Source organism: Solenopsis invicta, chromosome 1 (genome assembly GCF_016802725.1).
Source record: "Solenopsis invicta isolate M01_SB chromosome 1, UNIL_Sinv_3.0, whole genome shotgun sequence".
In the NCBI taxonomy this organism is placed as follows: Eukaryota; Metazoa; Arthropoda; class Insecta; order Hymenoptera; family Formicidae; genus Solenopsis; species Solenopsis invicta.
In genome coordinates, this window is record NC_052664.1 from 21,868,951 (window position 1) to 21,887,404 (window position 18,454).

Below are 18,454 nucleotides of genomic sequence, written 5' to 3' on the forward strand. Positions count from 1 at the left end.
CTTGCAATTATTTATCTTTCCTTCTAGAACATATTTATTATACAATTTGTTTTAGTTCCAGTTGTTCCATTGCCAGGACCTCGACCAGAATGTTACGCGAACAGCGAATGTACGCACGATAAACAATGCATAAATTCGCTTTGTGTAAATCCGTGCGTTGCTAGCGATCCTTGCGGCAAGAACTCTTTATGCCATGTTGACAATCATAATCCGATCTGCAAGTGCCCAATTGGCTACATTGGTGATCCTTTGATCAAATGCATACCACGTAAGGATCATTATGGATAATATCTTATATTTAATTGTGCTTATAATGATGTTATCGCGTTTTATGTTATTCTATCCTTGTTTTACATCTAATGAACAATAAGATAGAATGATGCAATAGCGTGTTAACTTTGTTGTAAGTTTTGAATTCAGGACAAAGATATTTTGAAAAAATTGGTTGTATCTAATAGTTTTGTCTTATGTTACAATATTTTTAATCACAGCGGAGATCACCCCCGAGTGCGTATCGAACAGCGAATGCGCAGGAAATTATGCGTGTGTTAACGCTGCATGCATTAATCCATGCAACTGCGGACCCAATGCCAAATGCAATGTTGTAAATCATTATCCTTCTTGTGTATGTCCTCCGGGCTATTCTGGAAACCCTCAATTAGGATGCTTTAAACGTAAGTAACATGTGTTCTATTTTTTCTGTACAACGAGTGAAGTTGTTAATGTTAACAATTGATTTCAGTCATTTCCTAATGGAAAAGTTAATAATGAAATTTAAATGAGATTTTGATAAAACTTTTTGATTGATCGTTTTGTTAAATTTTATATTCATTTGGAAACATTTTGAGCAGTCATTTCATCAAAAGTAAAAATTCATTAGTTTCAAAAAATGTTATTAATTTGTTATTACGGAGAATTTACAATTTTTTGTAACAATTTCATCAATAATTTATTACAATTTTAAAAGTTCCTTAGTTTTTCTTTAAAGATTATTAATAATTTTTCCTTGAAATTTAATTCTATTTTTATTGAATTCTAATTAAAATGTTATCTGTTTTTCATTAAATGTAGAAAATAATCTTTTCAGTGAAATATAATTAAAAATTCATTGTATATATTGCATTAAAATTGAAAAATGAAACGTTTGATTAAGATCATTGATACATTTTTCTATTCTTACAATTATCACGAGAATCCCTTCATTTTTAATGCAATTGTCCTAATCGCAATTGTCTTCTATTTCAGTTGACTGTGAATCTGACAGCGAATGTGACTACGCGGCCACCTGCTACAACGGCCAATGCGTGAACCCTTGTATTTTGGATAATAAATGCGCTATCAACGCAGAATGTTACGGCAAGAATCATCGGTCAGCCTGTCGTTGTGGTCTGGGTTACTTCGGCAATCCGCAAGTTCATTGCGAGAGAGTCGAGTGTAATACTGACCACGATTGTCCATACAATTTGGCTTGCAACGACGGTCGCTGCATAAATCCATGCGCAGAGAATTCACCTTGTGCGCAGAACGCGGTTTGCTACGTTCAGGATCATGTTGCATCTTGCCGTTGCCCCGAAAACCTTCCTCTGGGAAATCCATTCTCCTATTGCGAGCGGCATGCTGCGGAGGAATTTGAGGAGCCAGAATGTAGGGTTGACATCGATTGTTCGGACAAGTTGGTGTGCATCCGGGAGAAATGCATTGATCCTTGCCCGGTCATTAAGCCGTGCTTGGAGAACGCTCGTTGTGACGTTCTCGACACGGTACCTATAAGAACTATGATTTGCACATGCCCAGAGGGCTGGATTACTGACGTCGACGGTGTATGCAGGCCAAGTAAGCGTAGCTAAATATTACTTAATTTAGTCAATTCAGAAACAATATAAATATGTGAAAATAAATATGTGAATCTATAATTAATAAATTAATTTAATTTTGCAGTACAACTGACGGTCATTGGAACGTGCACCACGAACGACGATTGCGGCGATCGTGAGTCATGTATCAATAGGCAATGTCGCAACCCCTGCAACTGTGGTACCAACGCCGCTTGTTACGTGAAGAATCACAAACCTATCTGCTCGTGTGAACAGGGCTATCAGGGTAATCCCGAAATCGCCTGTCACTCCGTCGAGTGCCGGCACGATAGTCAGTGCACGCTTGATAAGACTTGCAAAAATAATAACTGCGTAAATCCATGTCTAATCACGGACCCGTGCGGCACCAATGCTGAATGCTTCCCTAACAACCACGTGGCCGATTGCCGCTGCCGCAAAGGCTATCATGGTAATCCCCTGGATCGCTGCCGCGTGATCGGCTGCTACAGCAACGGCGACTGTCCAGGCGATCATTCGTGCATCAACATGCAATGCATCGATCCCTGCATTCATGGCAATCCCTGTTCGCCTCGCGCGGAATGCAGAATTTTGAACCATCTGCCAATATGCCGCTGCCCGTCGGGCTTTACCGGAAATCCATATATCAATTGCCAACCGGAAGTCAGACCTGAGTGCAGAGAGGACAGTGACTGTCCGGACTCACTCGCCTGTCTGAGCAACAAATGCCAAATTCCGTGTCCAATTATACAACCGTGCATCGAGCCGGCTGAGTGTCGGGTCTTGCCAACGCATCCGATACGCACCATGGTATGCGTGTGCCCTAGCGGATACGTTAGCAGCGGTAGCGGTACTTGCCGAGCTACTACACCGATTCTCAAAGTCGAATGCACCAAAGATGACGATTGTCCTTCGGAGCGATCCTGCGTGAACGCGATTTGCAGAGACCCGTGCGCGTGTGGGCCCAACGCGGTTTGCAATGTCATCAATCACAAACCGATATGCTCGTGTACGCTGGGATACGACGGAAATCCGGATATTCTTTGTACCAGAGGTAAGTTTTTACTTAGAGGAAGTCATTAATTTTATCTTAAGATACGTTAATAACAATTATGAAAGTCTTATTAGGGGAACTGGAAGATAATGTTGTTTTTATAAATAATAGAATTAATAATTTTTAAATTCTTTAATTCTCGAAGAAGCTAACCGGCTTTGAATTGCGTAACATGTCAATGTTCAACCATATATAACGAAAGAGATGTAATAAAAAATATTAGAGAATTAGGATGGTGTTTTCTTTATCCATCTTATTCATATCATTTTTTTTTCTGATTATTGGAGCACTTTTTACAAAGAAAAAGAGTAAGTTTTGTAAGAGTAAGTTCGAATCATTTTATCTACATTTTTTTAACCAAAGTCAATTAGATTCTACGAGAGACATTAAAAAATTTGTTTAATGAACCATAGAAAATAATGGCAGTTATATTATTGAAAAAATAATAAACTATATTAATAAACTACATACTGTTTACACTATCTATAAAAACGATATTATTTTCCGGTTCCATTAATACGATTATATATTATTTGTTTTTTGTAATAATGTATTTTGATATTTAGTTGCAGGATGCAGAACGGACGGTGATTGTAGCGGTTCGCATGCGTGTGTCCAACGCAATTGCGTGCCGGTGTGCTCGCCGTCTTATGCTTCCTGCGGCAAGAACGCCGTATGTCAGGGTATCAATCACAAGGCAATTTGCGAATGTCTACCTGGCTTTGGTGGCAATCCGCGGGTCTCTTGTGTCCTGCTAGGATGCAGAACCAACTCGGACTGCCCTACCAATAAGGCTTGCATTAATAACCGCTGTGAAAATCCTTGTACACTGAATCCGTGCACTGGCAACATGGACTGCAACGTTTACAATCACGTCGTGGAATGCGCGTGTCCACCTGGCTATGTTGGCGACGTTGAATCAGGGTGTACTAAGGGTAAACGAAAATCTTTATTTTAGTTTTGTTGAAATTAATGCATGATTGATTCTTCAATTTTAATTTCTCGCGATTCTCTTTCAGTTAAAGAAAAGTGCAAAGCAGACAATGAGTGCCCGTCTCAAACCGCGTGTTTCAATGGGCAATGTATCAATCCGTGTACCAAGATCGCACCGTGCGGTATTAATGCCGAGTGCAAAGTTTTGGACACCAGCCCAATCAGGACCATGATATGCGAATGTCTCCCAGGATACCGTGGAAACGCGCTTGTTCGCTGCGATCTAGTTCCAGCGGAAGCGTGCCCAATCGGAAAAGGCTTAGTTCGCGATGAATACGGCAATTGCGTTTGCCCGACTGGATTCGGCAAAGACGCGGACAACGTCTGCATACCTTGCGGCAGGCAGTCTAACATGGTGATAAACGAGGAAGGCTATTGCGTGTGCGACTTAGAAAAGGGTTTCAGCATAGACGAATATGGTCGCTGCGTATGTCCGACGCGGTACGGATACGGAATAGACACCGATGGATATTGCAGACAGAGTAAGTAGACCGTTCCATTTTACATATCGATCAAAAAATATTTTCCCTCTCATGTCATCGCTAATCTATCGTTGCGGTTAATTTCAGTCGATATAATCGAGTGCAGACGTAATGACGACTGCGCCGACGACAGGTACTGCGATAAAGTCACTCATACTTGTCAGGATCCCTGTAAGAAGCAGCAATGTGGCGTGCATGCCCTTTGCAATGCTACTAGACATCAAGCTGTCTGCATCTGCGTCAACGGCTACATGGGCAATCCCTACACCCAATGCTGTACGTTGAGAATTTGTGAAAATAAGTGCAAAAATAATTAATTTCGATAAACATTCACAAGATTCAATATATATAATTTTTAATATAGGATAATTTATAGTTCTCAGTTTATGAAGGTCTTTACGAAAGTTCTTCAACTTTTAAAATAGTGGAAAAAAGTCATGTAACTTTTTACGTAAAAAAATTTAATTTTTAAAATTTTTAAATATTCTTTAAAACTCCCTTTATTCTTTTTTATAAATATAATTTTTCAAAATTTGTATATTGTTTAAAACTTTCTTTATCATAAGACTCGATACTATTTTAATTAAAAAGTTGTTTAAAGAAAACTATATACAGTCAAAAAGATTTGAAAAAATTCAGGATTGTTTATATAAACACATTTAAAATAAGAAAATGAGATAGTTATTAATCATAAACTTATTCTCAAGACTTGAACAAGTATAAAAAAATTATAAGGACTGAAGAACCTTCTTAATAATTACAAATTAATCGATATGTTTGGAGCAACGTTTGTTTGAAGTTTTTTTAATGCTTATCTTTTCCATTTTTTAGATGACAAAAAGGATGGTCGAACAGATTTCCCTAGACCGGAAATGGATGTGAGTTGCTTGTCGGACGGAGTACAGGTCGTAATACATCTGCAAGATCAAGACTTCGACGGAGTCTTGTACGTTAAAGGACGCAGCAAAGACGAACAATGCAGAAGAGTTGTTTCGATACCAGCTGAAACGGATCATAAAACAGAGACGTTTAAAGTTGCATTTGGCAATTGCGGACTTATACACGTGAACGTTAGTTGAATATCATTATATTATATACAATTGTATCAATGATTTGCTGTACCGAAAGATGTTAACGTTATTTTAATGTTTTTTTCAGGGACAGGCTAGCTTCGTACTCGTCATACAGAAACATCCAAAATTGATGACTTACAAAGCACAGGCTTACCATATTAAATGTATATATCAAACTGGAGAACAAAACGTTACCCTTGGCTTTAATGTCTCTATGTTGACGACTGCCGGAACCATTGCTAACACCGGTCCACCACCTATATGCGTAATGAAAATAGTTGCGCAGAATGGAAATGAAATTAATTCAGCCGAAATCGGAGATAATCTAATGCTCCAAGTGGAAGTTCAACCTTCAAGTAAGTATTAAATTTTATTTTTAACAAATGCTTTGTGTGTATTTTTAATTACTATTCCAGCACTAGTTTTGTTGTAAGACATGAAAATAAATAAAAATATATTGCAGCTATTTATGGTGGATTCGCGCGAAATTGCGTCGCTAAAACTATGGAAGACAATTTGGAGAACGAATACATCGTGACGGATGAGAATGGTTGCGCGACAGATCCCACGATATTTGGAGAATGGGAGCAAAATCCTGAGACTCAGTCTTTAATGGCTAGTTTTAATGCATTTAAATTCCCCAGCAGCGACAATATAAGATTCCAGTGCAATATACGCGTTTGCTTCGGGCGTTGTCAACCTGTGAGTACTCATTTGCGACTCGTAACACGTGTGACTGAAATGTTAACTCCAACAATAACAAAATATTTCTTCTATCGACAGGTAAACTGTCGCGGTTACAATGCCTTCGGCCGTCGTCGCAGAGACGTTGATTCTGAAATTAATGACACATCTCTAAGTGTAACCGATGGATATGAAGGTCAACTTCGCGAAGAGATAACTATTCAATCAAACTTAATATTCACTCTGGAAAGGAGAGAAGAAAGATATACAGCAGATCCAGCTGAAGGTGAGATACAACATATGTGTAAAGAAATAACAATTTTTACGCGGATTAGAATGAAGAAAATAATCATTTTTGCAATAATTTTCAGCTCCTTCAGCACAAAGGATGGAAGATATCTGTGTTTCTATGGTCGGCTTTATTATAGCGTTAATAATTACGGCGCTCTTGGCACTGGTTGCTGTAGCTATCGCTGTGTCATGCTGGCTTATGGCGTATCGACGTCAGCCAAAGACTGCTGGACCACTGCCACACCCACCAGAGTTCCCAAACCCTCTGTTCACTACTGAATCTGTAGCTGAACCTTCTCCTGACTATCACCTATCATAAGTCCCTTAGAGTAATATTTTATAAATAACATAAATTTTTATAATTATCGTGGAATACATCTCAGACCATTCGTCCTATTGGTCGGTTTTGTATTTCTGTACACAACTCCTCCAATGACTATCACTTCGTTTCTTTGTACTCTCTTTTCAAGGGTTCAAACAATAAGTCACTGTTATACATTACGAGTCATGATATATACATACTATTTATGGTGATGGTTTGCTTCCATTATCTACTTACGAGCAAAAATACGGGACTATCTTTCCTTCATGTATCTTTTTTGTATTATTTTCTCTAGTCAGTGGAGGATTTGTTAAGTATAATGCTGCGAATTTAATTCCTGTGTAAAGTCAACGAATTAGTCTAATATAGCTTTCTTATTGCGAAAATAGGTAATTGTACATTTTATCTAATAAAACGCTAACGAAATATTTTTAAAAATTTTGTTATTTTTTATTCCCTCTGTCCCTTCGCCTGTCACATATAACTTTTGATGAAATTTATACGTGATTATCTTGATTATTGATTAATATTAATAGTATTAAAACTTTGTCTAGAAACTTTGTGTTGAATAAAAAATAATTTTTAATCATAAAAAACCAAGAAAGCTGTATATTTTTAATAACTAAAGGCTCTTGAGTACTCGCCGCGGCCATATTGAAGTCGTGACGTCAGAAGCGAGAACATATACAAGAAATTGCGTGAAATATGACACGTACTTTTGTCAAACATGCCATTTGTAAATAAAATCAGTTTCGATAAAATTAAACAGATGGCTTTAAAACACTTCTAAATATTGGTTACGATTATCCTTTTTCCGCCTAACAGTCAGTAAATAGTAGTAAAAAGCATGTGAAGTGAAGCTATTGAAACAGAAAAATACTCGGTCACATAATTTTGTCAAACATGCCACGTGTAAATAAAACCAATTTTGATAAAACAGACTAAGCAGATGGCTCTAAAACACTTCTAAATATCGGTCACGACTATCCTTTTTTCGCCTAACAATCAGTAAATAATCGTAAAAAGCACGTAAAGTGACGTCTATTCAGTCAGGAAAACACACGGATAGCTATTAAAAGGAGTGAAAAATGTACTTTTATGTATAAAATTCAAAGAAATTTTACTCCTGGTCCATTTTTACAAATTTAATAAATACGAGACAAGTCATATTTTCACAATAAAACACATAATAACAAAATGACATGCACGACAACATCTCATCGTCAATCTGTCACGTTTCACGTGTATTAGTTCTAATTTTGTCCACGACGGAATGTCGCTACCGTCAACGCGGAATCCTCGGCTGAGGAGTCAGGACTAGGAGCCTTAAGGTCTTGTCAAGTACATGTCGTCCTTCCCCTTCCGTCTGCTGGCGCGCTACACAAGTCACTACTTTGTAAGTTCCTTCTTCTGCGCAAGAAGTCCCGTGTAATTCACTAGCGCTGCTTGTAACATTATACCACCTTTATTTACCTATGAAACGTTACTCCAGCCTGTTCGTGTTCACAGGAAATATACCGTTATACCGTAGATGCTGTATCTTCCTATCTCTCGTAATAGCGGATTAACGAAATAAAACGTTTACCTCATTCCGAGTTCACGCGATATAACATTATTTCGTATAACTACACATATTTATTCGCATACACAAAAATCCATGTAAATAAAGTCAAGTTCGTATATCATTTTTATCGATTACACGGCATTAAAATGAAGAGTATATGTAAACAAAATAAAAACGCTGTGTGTGCTAAATGAATTGCTGAATTGAAACGCGCTAAGTAAGGTCAACAACTCTGATGACGAGAATCAACAAATGCGATAAGTAAATCGTCGACTTTGGGTAGGTTTGCGCCGAATCATCACGCTTGTAAACACAAGTGACAGAAAACTTGTGCAACACATAAGATTTGATTTACCGTATTAAAATTCGTAATTACGTAACGTAGTATCAATAACGAACGTTTCACGAAAGCTCCAATCGACCGGATAATGACCACCCGCTTTCCGGCATGTGCGCAGCAGGGACAATCAAAACGGAGACCGTAAAGAAACAGAAAAGTGAAGTATGTGCAAAGTAGCAGTGTCAGAGAGTTCTTAAACTCGTCATCATCTACAGATAAAGTAAACAGCGAAGCACATTCACTTTTGCCGCCTTGTCAATTAAAGAGAAGCCGCGTGACTGATGCAACTGCATAGACATAGGATATATAATGTCTATGGTACGCAACGCGACGAAATACTTCGCGGCGCAAGAACCGAGAGTTCTGAGAGATCGTGTTTCGAAAACTATCTTCCAGCCGTAAGAGAGGACGATATATAGTACCCTTTCGTGTGGCACAACGCTATTTTGTTCCATTTAAGATAGCTCCCGGCTTCCACGGTTTCGGCATCGCTCGTCCTAACGTTGCACCCGGAAAATCACCGTTCTGTGAGATTCGCATCGTAAACACGCAACAATTTCTATCTTCGTTAGATCACTCAACACAAATCTGTTACCGATTTTAGCAGCTAAACCTTGATATTTGTTTTCAGCAAAAAGTAAGTTTTTTTTTTTCAAAGATACCTATATATACATATAACAAGAAAGTATATATACAAACGGAGATTGTCCGATCGACAAACAAGTATTTCTTTTCGAAACTAACAAATCTAAGGCAGTTTTACGTTGATTTTAAGTTCTGTTATAAATATTGATCCTGAAGAGTTGAATTAAATCAAAATAATCCTCTGGATTTAATAAAATTTAAATTACGTAATTCCGCATTACTTAAAACATAGATTAAATTTTCTCTTTTGCGCAAACGAGAGAGCGATATCTCTCATGGTGAAGTTTACATAAGTGGATATACATTAAATGTCCACGTTACCATGAGTAAAGCAAGCGCGCGATATTTCATATCAAAATGTTTTTTTTTCTTATTTCGTTGTTTAAAGAAAAAACAGAAATCTACTTTGTTACGTGTTACACGTCGAAGAGCGCAACCGCAAGGATGCGCAATCATTTGACAGGGATCATTAGAAATTAATTTCACGTTGACAGCTAAAATTGACGGTTTAAAACTAGATAACTCAAATTGATTAAACGTACGTAGTAATTTTTGTGATGAAAGGGTATTCGAACGTTTTACACAAAGTTTAATGATTTATTGCCACACGCAAATAGAGAATCATCGTTTTTCTATTATAGTGGTACATTGCGGGTGCACTTAGCACTGGCGATTGGTTTCTGAGCGATGCTATTAACAGCATCAGTGTGTCATTATAAAATTTGATAGGTTCTTTTTTCTGCAAGCCGTTAAAAATATCATAATTTTTACTGAGTGTTTTTTTTTGTTCAACACCATGACATTTTTGAGTGATTCGTTTCAAAACTTTGCATTTCGTTAAAACTAAAATTACGTTCTTTTTTCTAATCAGATTTTAAAAAAATTTGTTCACGATTAATTACGATTGCGATAAAAAGTAATGATAAAATATGTGTATACGCATATACATATATATTTGTAGATACGAACAATAATAGTTTTATGTATAATAACCGTGGCAAACAATAATATTTTTATATATAAAATATTTATTTTATATATTATTTTATATTTTATATATTTTTATATTTCCCACGCACAGCGTGGGAAAAATAAAAAATAAATTCAAATGAAAATAATAATAACTTACGCTAAGTTAAGGTTTTAGTACTAAACAAATTATTCAAAATAAAAAAAAAAAACATTTTGACCTTTACTTATTATTTTGAATAATTGTTTAGCACAAAAATCTAGCTTGACTTGTAAGCTCATTATTGCTTTCATAATTTTATATATTATTTATACATTAGAGCCTTAAACTCCAACTATTCTCAACTTTTATCAATAAATATATGTACATTTTATATACATTTTTAACCATTATAGTTTACGTTATACAGGGTGATTCAAAATAACCTATTGGTCCCGAAGCTGGCATATTCGTAATCGAATTCTGAGACGATTTTTCCTTTTGCAAAAATTTGTCCGGAGCTTAGTTTTCAAGTTACAATAAGAATTAGCGTATGACGGGTCAGGTACAAGTGGTAGATAGGGGCGGCGCGACTCACTGTTACACGCGGGTGTTTCCGTGGGCACCTCCTGCGCTCAAATGACTGACAAAAGTACATGGACAGCACATTCCTATTTAAACTTTCTCTCTCTCTCTCTCTCTCTCTCTCTCTCTCTCTCTCTCTCTCCTTCTTTCACTCTGTCACTTTAATTATGCTACATTTAACTTATCAAATTTCGATCTCTGTCCGTCAAATCCGGCCGTCAAATATCGGGATGACCGTGAAATCTTCAAGTGGGTTTACATTATTATAATAAATGTACGTCCGCGAATATTAAAATTTAATGCAAATTAGATTACTTAAATGTGCACTTGCAAGTTAATTTAAAAGTAGCACTTTTAAAACGCACAAAACGGAAAAAAAGAAAAGAGAAAGAGAAAGACGGGGGGGCCTTTGAACAAGTTTAAGCACGTTTACTTACGCACACGGCAATCAGCTTATTGTTTCCACGATGCGACAGTTCAATTTAAATTTGTCTTTTATCCAGATCTATTCCTCGAAGTTGTTTCACATTTCACCACATTTACACTATTTACTGTGCACTTGATCGATAAATGCGGAACTACGCGACGAACCGATTGATCGACTTTATTAATTACTATTAATCACTACTCTAATCACTACAATCATCTCTCTCTCTCTCTTTCTCTCTCTCTCTCTCTCTCTCTCCTTTCTTTCCGTTTTGGGCGTTTTAAAAGTGCTACTTAACTTGCAAGTGCACATTTAAGTAATATAATTTGCATTATTCGCGGACGTACATTTATTATAATAATGTAAACTAACTTGAAGATTTCACGGTCATCCCGATATTTGACGGCCGGATGACAGAGATCGAAATTTGACAAATTAAATGTAGCATAATTAAAGTGATAGAGAGAGAGAGAGAGAGAGAGAGAGAGAGAGAGAGAGAGAGAAAGTTTAAATAGGAATGTGCTGTCCGTGTATTTTTGTTAGTCATTTGAGCGCAGGAGGCCTCACGGAAACACCTACGTGTAACAGTGAGTCGCGCCGCCCCTGTCTACCACTTGTATCCGACCTGTCATACGCTAATTCTTATTGTAACTTGAAAACTAAGCTCCGGACAAATTTTTGCAAAAGGCAAAATTGTCTCAGAATTCGATTACGAATATGACAGCTTCGGGACCAATAAGTTATTTTGAATCAACCTGTATATAAAATTTTAGAAATAAATTGATTTATAAAATTGAGTTGAGAACAAAGGCCGTAGAGTTTATCTTTATATTGTTATTTATTTATAAATTAATTTAAATTTTTCAAAGTTAACGTCTTTTACAAAATTATTCGTGCAATCATGTTTCCTAGAAATTGAACCTTATATCTGTCTAGTCATAAGATAAAAAAATTGTGTCTTACATAGTTATTATACTATCAATAATGTAACATTTGCTTCTTCTATATAGGCTACGGTCGAGTTACAAATGATTTGAAACGTTTAATTAATATCAATCAGAATAAAAAATTTTACAAATTAACCAATCAAAAGATATGCTTCAAAGCATTTGCAGCACTATCTTGACCGTACTCATAGTAATCCGATCTGAATTATTTATATCATCTTTTTTTATAACTTGTTATTTATTCGGGATACAAAGATTGTGATTCGATATGCACTATTAGTAAATCTATAGTCACACAAATCTATAATCATATTACGTATGTTATACATTTTTAGTTGCAAAATAAATTTTTTATTAAAAGAAACAACCTTAATCTGAATTTGATGACAAATCCAAAACTGGTGGCTGTATACACAGCCAGTTACATCATATTAAACTTTGAATCAGATCGACTAAATTTAATTCAACTCAAATTATAAATATACGTAAAGAAAGTGACAACACAATGTATTTAAATTTAATGTGTACGTACAAATAAAAAAATCTTGCAGAGTAAAGCAGTAATGTATAATTTTAAATATTAAAGGCAATGTGTGCTTCTGAATTAGAAGTACACATTGCCTTTAATAGTTATACGCATTTTCATTCCATCCATATTTTCTCCTCATTCAACATCTAATCTACATTAATACAAGTGCCTTATTTATATAAAATAACGTAATATCTGTTTTTTATCGGCCCTGTTTCTATTACAGATAGCGTGTAACGCTGTGATAAACTTAAAATAAAAATGGCAAAAATATTCGAAGCTGTACTTCAATTGTGGCCTCAATGGTGTGCAACTCTGCTAGGTTAGTTAATTGATGAAATTTAGTCCAATTTAAGACAAGATTTGTATATTAATAAATGTACGCAAGTAAAATAAATGCGCATCAATTTTGCAATATAATATATAACAAAATATTGTGCTACAGTATGTCTATTGAACATCAGTATTGGTCTCGCAAGCGGTTGGACATCGCCTTATTTAGCGCAACTAACCGGTGAGAATCCGCCGTTTCGCGTAACGTTCGAAGAAGGGTCCTGGATAGCCTCTCTATTACATCTCGGACGCCTCTTAGGCGCCGTCATAGGATCTCTCCTTTTAGAATATATCGGTAGCAAGATGTCTGTTCTATTAACGGGAGTGCCGATGATTTTCAGTTGGATTTGCATAATATGTGCCAATTCCCCTATATGGTTGTACGTCGCGAGAATATTTTCAGGTAACGATAACTGTCTGACAGACAGGATACATTGATTCATTAATCATGTCGCGTCTTTCATAATGCTAATCTTTTACCCTTTTTTTAATCTTTCTTAATGTGCCTTAATATATTCTATTCATTAATTTTCTAAATTAAAGAATCCTTTCCCTTTATTGTCTTCTACTCTAGTGTTTAAACAATCGCTTTCAATTTTATGTCCCCATTTTACAGAACTTTTTTTATTGTTAAACTTAGTCCAGATTCTAAGGTATATGTATATAATTCTACATCTGTCACTAATTATATTATTTTGACTAGGTATGTCAATGGGAATGGTATTCAGCTGCTACCCGATTTATATCGGTGAAATTTCCGCACCATCGATTCGTGGCGCCTTGGTGTGTGTAATTATCAATGGATTGCTCATAGGCATACTTTTTGCTAGTATAATGGGTCCCAATATGTCAATGATGTATTTCGGTATCATTAGTTTGATAGTAACGCTATGCTACATTGCTATTTTTCCATTCCTGCCGCAGACACCGTATTATTACGTGCGACACAATGACATTAAGAGGTAAAGACGATTTTTTTTATTTGTACAATTGCTTCACAAAATAGATATTTGTGAAGTTATATCCGATTGTTAGCTTTATTTAACAAATTATGATTGATTTTGCCTCAAATAGCAAGTTTTTTCTCATCTAATAATAAGTGATATAATGTGACAAAAAAAAGGATAATAAACATTGTTTAGAGTAAATTTTGTTTAATAAATTCAATATTCGATAATATTTTAGCGATCGATAATAGCATCGTATGTCATATAAATTTCTCGATTGATTTAAAGAATAAACTTTGCGCGTTACATAATTTATGGCAATAAACATATTTTATTAAGTATTAAACTATGTCCCATTTATCATAATCATTATGAATATTTTTAATGTTTTTAAAGAAAAGAGGAACATCAAAAGAAAAATTTGTTCCAAAAAGTTTGTTCATTCTTTTTTGAATAACTTATTTTTCTCCAAGTTTATATTTTAAAAATTTTTGTTATTATAGATACTTTCTTAAATAAAATCATATAATTGTATACAAATTAGTTTTTTTTTACATTATATATACATAAAAATTTAAGCAAGATGTCTTAAACAAATAAATATTTCATCAAGTATGTATACAACTGTATAATATGTTTCTAACATATTAGGGTCAGATTTTCCGATAAAAAATGTTTATATGTACATTAAGAATGAATTGATTCCTGTAAATTAAAAAACACAGCTGTATTTAATTTTCTATCAATTGCTCTATTCAATAATTAAATCAAATAGTTAACCGATACGGAAAAATAAGCAAGTAGCTAAAAGATTTCACAAAATAAATGAGCTAATCATTAAACAACGCATTTTAGATTCACTATATAGTATAATTAAACAATTATCTTTAAAAATCATTAACATTATCTAAAATAGTTTTTGATGTGAATAACATATAATATTAAAAAAATTGTCATTGTATTATGCGGCACAAACAAATATTATCAACCAATTTTACAAAAATGCAATTCTAATAATTTTGTTTTTAAAAAATCGTATTTATTATTTATAATAGATATGAGATAGATTTCAGTATATTAAATTTTATTATTTATTTTGAAAAATATTTACATTAATAATATATAATAATACTTAAAAATATTTCATATTTTTTTATAAATCTATAACAATTTAAATAAAATGCATGTCACATGTACACACATTTATTTGTTAAGCATATCTGTATAGTTTTGAAGCATAATTTACATTTAAAAAATACAATAGAGATATTTAAGAGTTATAACAAAAAAAAAGTATAATTGTGCATTGCAAATATATATAAAGTAAAATCATCAATCAACGATCATAGTATGATTAAGATAATACATATATATAATACATATAAGATAATACATATACATAAGATAATACAAGATAATATAATTAAGGAATACCTTGTATATTTTCTATATATAAATTTTGACAATTCTATTCGAATATAATTGTTTTATAATTCCAGAGCAGAACAAGCCATTCAATGGTATTATCGGAAACCTGATGTGAAAAGCGAAATAGAAGCTGTGGAACATTTCGTCAAGTCTACGAGTGCGAAGAGCATAAAGGAACGATTAGAGCAAATAAAAAAACCCGAAAATCGTCACTCTTTGATAATGATAATACTATTATACATGTTTATGCAACTCAGTGGACTAAACACTATTCTATTTTACATGGAGATTATCGCGAGAAAGGCAATGGTCACATTGATTACGCCTTCGACGTTAGTAATTATCATCAGTGCAATCAGTATGTTTGACTTTTGATACAAATATTAATTATTATCTTGATTTTGTATTATCTTATATTGATAGAACTGTTTTATACCTTAATTGTTTACATCTGTTTTAATTATGACGAACCTTAAATTCTGTTAATACTTCTGCCAAAGTCGCGAGGATTAAATTATTTTGTCTAATTATTTTGCAGATATAATTGTCGGGTGGATGGGGGTAGTCGCCATCGATCGTTGCGGTCGCAGAATTCTGTTAGCGATATCATCGTTTGGCGTGATAACCGGTATGATATTGTTAGGTTTATACTTCTTCCTGATGGACTACGACTACGATCCGAGTAATCTCGAATGGTTGATCATCCTATCATTCTTGATGTTAACAACAATGATGTTTGGACTAACACTGGTGCCTAGCGCAATGTTGAGCGAATTATTTCCGTCCGATCTGAAAAGTATAGCTGGATTCGTTGGAAGCATCTCGTCAGCAATATTTGCATTTGTCGCCTCGAAGACGTATCAATCGTTGGTAGATATCATCACAGAGAAATACGTCTTTTGGATCTACGCAGTGATCATGCTGATCAGCTTGATATACTCGCTTATCGTAGTGCCAGAGACAAAAGGAAAAACGCTACAGGTAATACGATATTGCATATTATTACGAGGCAGAGTTTTATTGTCAATTCGGCGGATAAAATATTGCATGTTAATCATTGCCAATGTTAATAGGAAATTCAAGATATGATGATCGCAGGAAGATCACAACAGTCAAGGATTACTCAACAGTCACGCGTTGAAACTGGATAATATTCAAACATAATAAATTATCTAAAACTCTTTCAGAATTTAGAATAATAATTAATTTTACTGTAATTATAAGAGATATACAATATAAAAAATATACTGAAGTAATTAAGTTAAGAAAAAATTGTGCGCTATTATTGAAATAAAATAGATATTACTGAGTTCAACAAAAAGTTTTCTCTTTCTTATTGAAGAAATTCAAACATAAGGTTTATGTATAAAATCAAACTTTATTAAAAAGGTATCGCATGTATAATAGGCGTAAACAAATTTTTCACGCTTAAAAATGCTTAGAAATAACTGCACGAATAAATGTTTATTCGAATGGCTTGCGATTTGTCTTTGTAGGTTCCTTACTACATGCATGCATAATTAATTGCACAAGTGCATCGAATGCACAAGTTTCTTTTTCACTTTAACTGCTATACATTTATTATTAATACACACACTATTGCACAAACTGCCATTCTTTAAGAACGTAGGATATAATTGTTATTTTATGCGATTGGATAATCCATTCCGGACATGCATTTACGTTGGTTTTTATCTTTTCTTTGGTCCATCACTTAAATCGTCCCAATTTTGTTATTGATTTAAGATCAGTATCAATTTTTTTTTTTCAATTTTTGTCTTCATCTTTATCTCTATCTTCTTGCATACAATCTATGAAATTAGTCTGTTAAGCACTTTTTTTAATAATATTCATATTATTTCAAATTTGTTTCTTTTAAACATTAATCTTTTTTTTTGTTATTATACATCTTGTCAGCACCAATATACCGCTCAGTTCTCTAAAATCAGTCTTACTGTACGCATATTGCTATTCGCAGCTTTTACTTGTAAACAACTTGTATTTTCACGTAAGTCAATCCACGTTTTTATCTTTTATTTATCTATTATTTATGATACTCCTTCGTTTCACTTATTCTTTATATATATCGTTTTATATAACGGTAAACCTTGTTTATAATTTTTAGTAGGTTCAAAGTCTTTACCTTATATTGATACAAATCGTATTTGTCATGTGGCATTTTCGCATCTGGACACGCTAAAACATTTGTATCTGCGTTACATGTATTCAATCTCAGCGTGCTAACTTGGTGTACTGAAGATGATCTAAATTGTGGATCGATCGAAACGTTTGTATGTATTTGTTAACGACTGATTGTCAATATAATTTGTAATTACACACTAACATCGAGTGTCGGCTGTTATTGGTATTTTATCTCTCCTTTGATTTGTCATCAGAGACTTTATCTATCGTTAATTTTAATTTTTATGTTTTACATTTTGACACTGCTTTCTTTATACGAGCGTCTAGGCAATCAATTACTTATTGTTTTGTACTCACTGATGTTACAGATTCTGTATGCAAATTAAATATAACAATTAAAATATAAACACTGTAAATAATGTCACATTTTTTTTATATCAATACGTGATTGTAATATCACATGGAAGAATGCCTGCATTCCAAATGTTTGCAGCATCATCTTGACCGTACCCATAATTATCCGATCTGGATTATTTGTATTATCTTTTTTTGTATATTGTATATTTATTCGTATATTTATTCGTTACACAAAGATTGTGTTTCGATATGCACTATTAATATAAAAAATCTATGATGTTGAAGCTAGCAGCGGATTCGCAGCAGCAGATTCGTCAAAGCAGGGATTCTGATTCAAAATAAAATACATAAGAAACTTTGACATATAAAGGCAAACTAGTAAGTAACTGCACAAAATACATTTATACGCTTCTAAATAGATCAGACTATCCAGAACAATTAACAAAAATGCGCAGGTCTACTAAATTGTTTAAATTATATAACGAGTTATTGCAGAAATAAGGGAAGGAAACCTCGGTCGGGGCTGCAAA

General features: G+C 34.2%; 2 protein-coding genes across 7 annotated transcripts in view; both read left to right on the forward strand.

The window, feature by feature from the left end:
- The window catches only part of LOC105194840, a 112,723-nt gene extending 105,554 nt beyond the window's left edge, over positions 1-7,169 (forward strand). For all 5 annotated transcript variants that reach the window (XM_039456509.1, XM_039456513.1, XM_039456516.1 and 2 more), the window contains 12 exons: positions 56-268; positions 492-674; positions 1,246-1,833; positions 1,939-2,886; positions 3,453-3,821; positions 3,906-4,361; positions 4,449-4,637; positions 5,193-5,431; positions 5,520-5,790; positions 5,898-6,136; positions 6,218-6,404; positions 6,490-7,169. In XM_039456509.1, the coding sequence (XP_039312443.1) occupies positions 56-268; positions 492-674; positions 1,246-1,833; positions 1,939-2,886; positions 3,453-3,821; positions 3,906-4,361; positions 4,449-4,637; positions 5,193-5,431; positions 5,520-5,790; positions 5,898-6,136; positions 6,218-6,404; positions 6,490-6,728 (4,121 nt within the window). In that variant the 3' untranslated portion in view covers positions 6,729-7,169. The remainder of the gene's footprint in view (positions 1-55; positions 269-491; positions 675-1,245; positions 1,834-1,938; positions 2,887-3,452; positions 3,822-3,905; positions 4,362-4,448; positions 4,638-5,192; positions 5,432-5,519; positions 5,791-5,897; positions 6,137-6,217; positions 6,405-6,489) is intronic.
- An 801-nt stretch (positions 7,170-7,970) lies between these two features.
- On the forward strand, positions 7,971-16,646 carry LOC105197969 (facilitated trehalose transporter Tret1). Of its 2 annotated transcripts, XM_026131421.2 has the most exons (7): positions 7,971-8,127; positions 12,944-13,039; positions 13,163-13,453; positions 13,754-14,012; positions 15,497-15,783; positions 15,964-16,406; positions 16,499-16,646. In XM_026131421.2, exons 2-7 carry the CDS (start codon positions 12,979-12,981, stop codon positions 16,574-16,576), a joined length of 1,419 nt encoding a protein of 472 aa, XP_025987206.1. In that variant the 5' UTR covers positions 7,971-8,127; positions 12,944-12,978; the 3' UTR covers positions 16,577-16,646. The 2 variants fall into 2 exon arrangements, with proteins under 2 accessions (XP_025987206.1, XP_039307912.1); XM_039451978.1 differs by lacking the exon at positions 7,971-8,127 and having other exon boundaries at positions 12,848-13,039.
- The last annotated feature ends 1,808 nt before the right edge of the window (positions 16,647-18,454 follow it).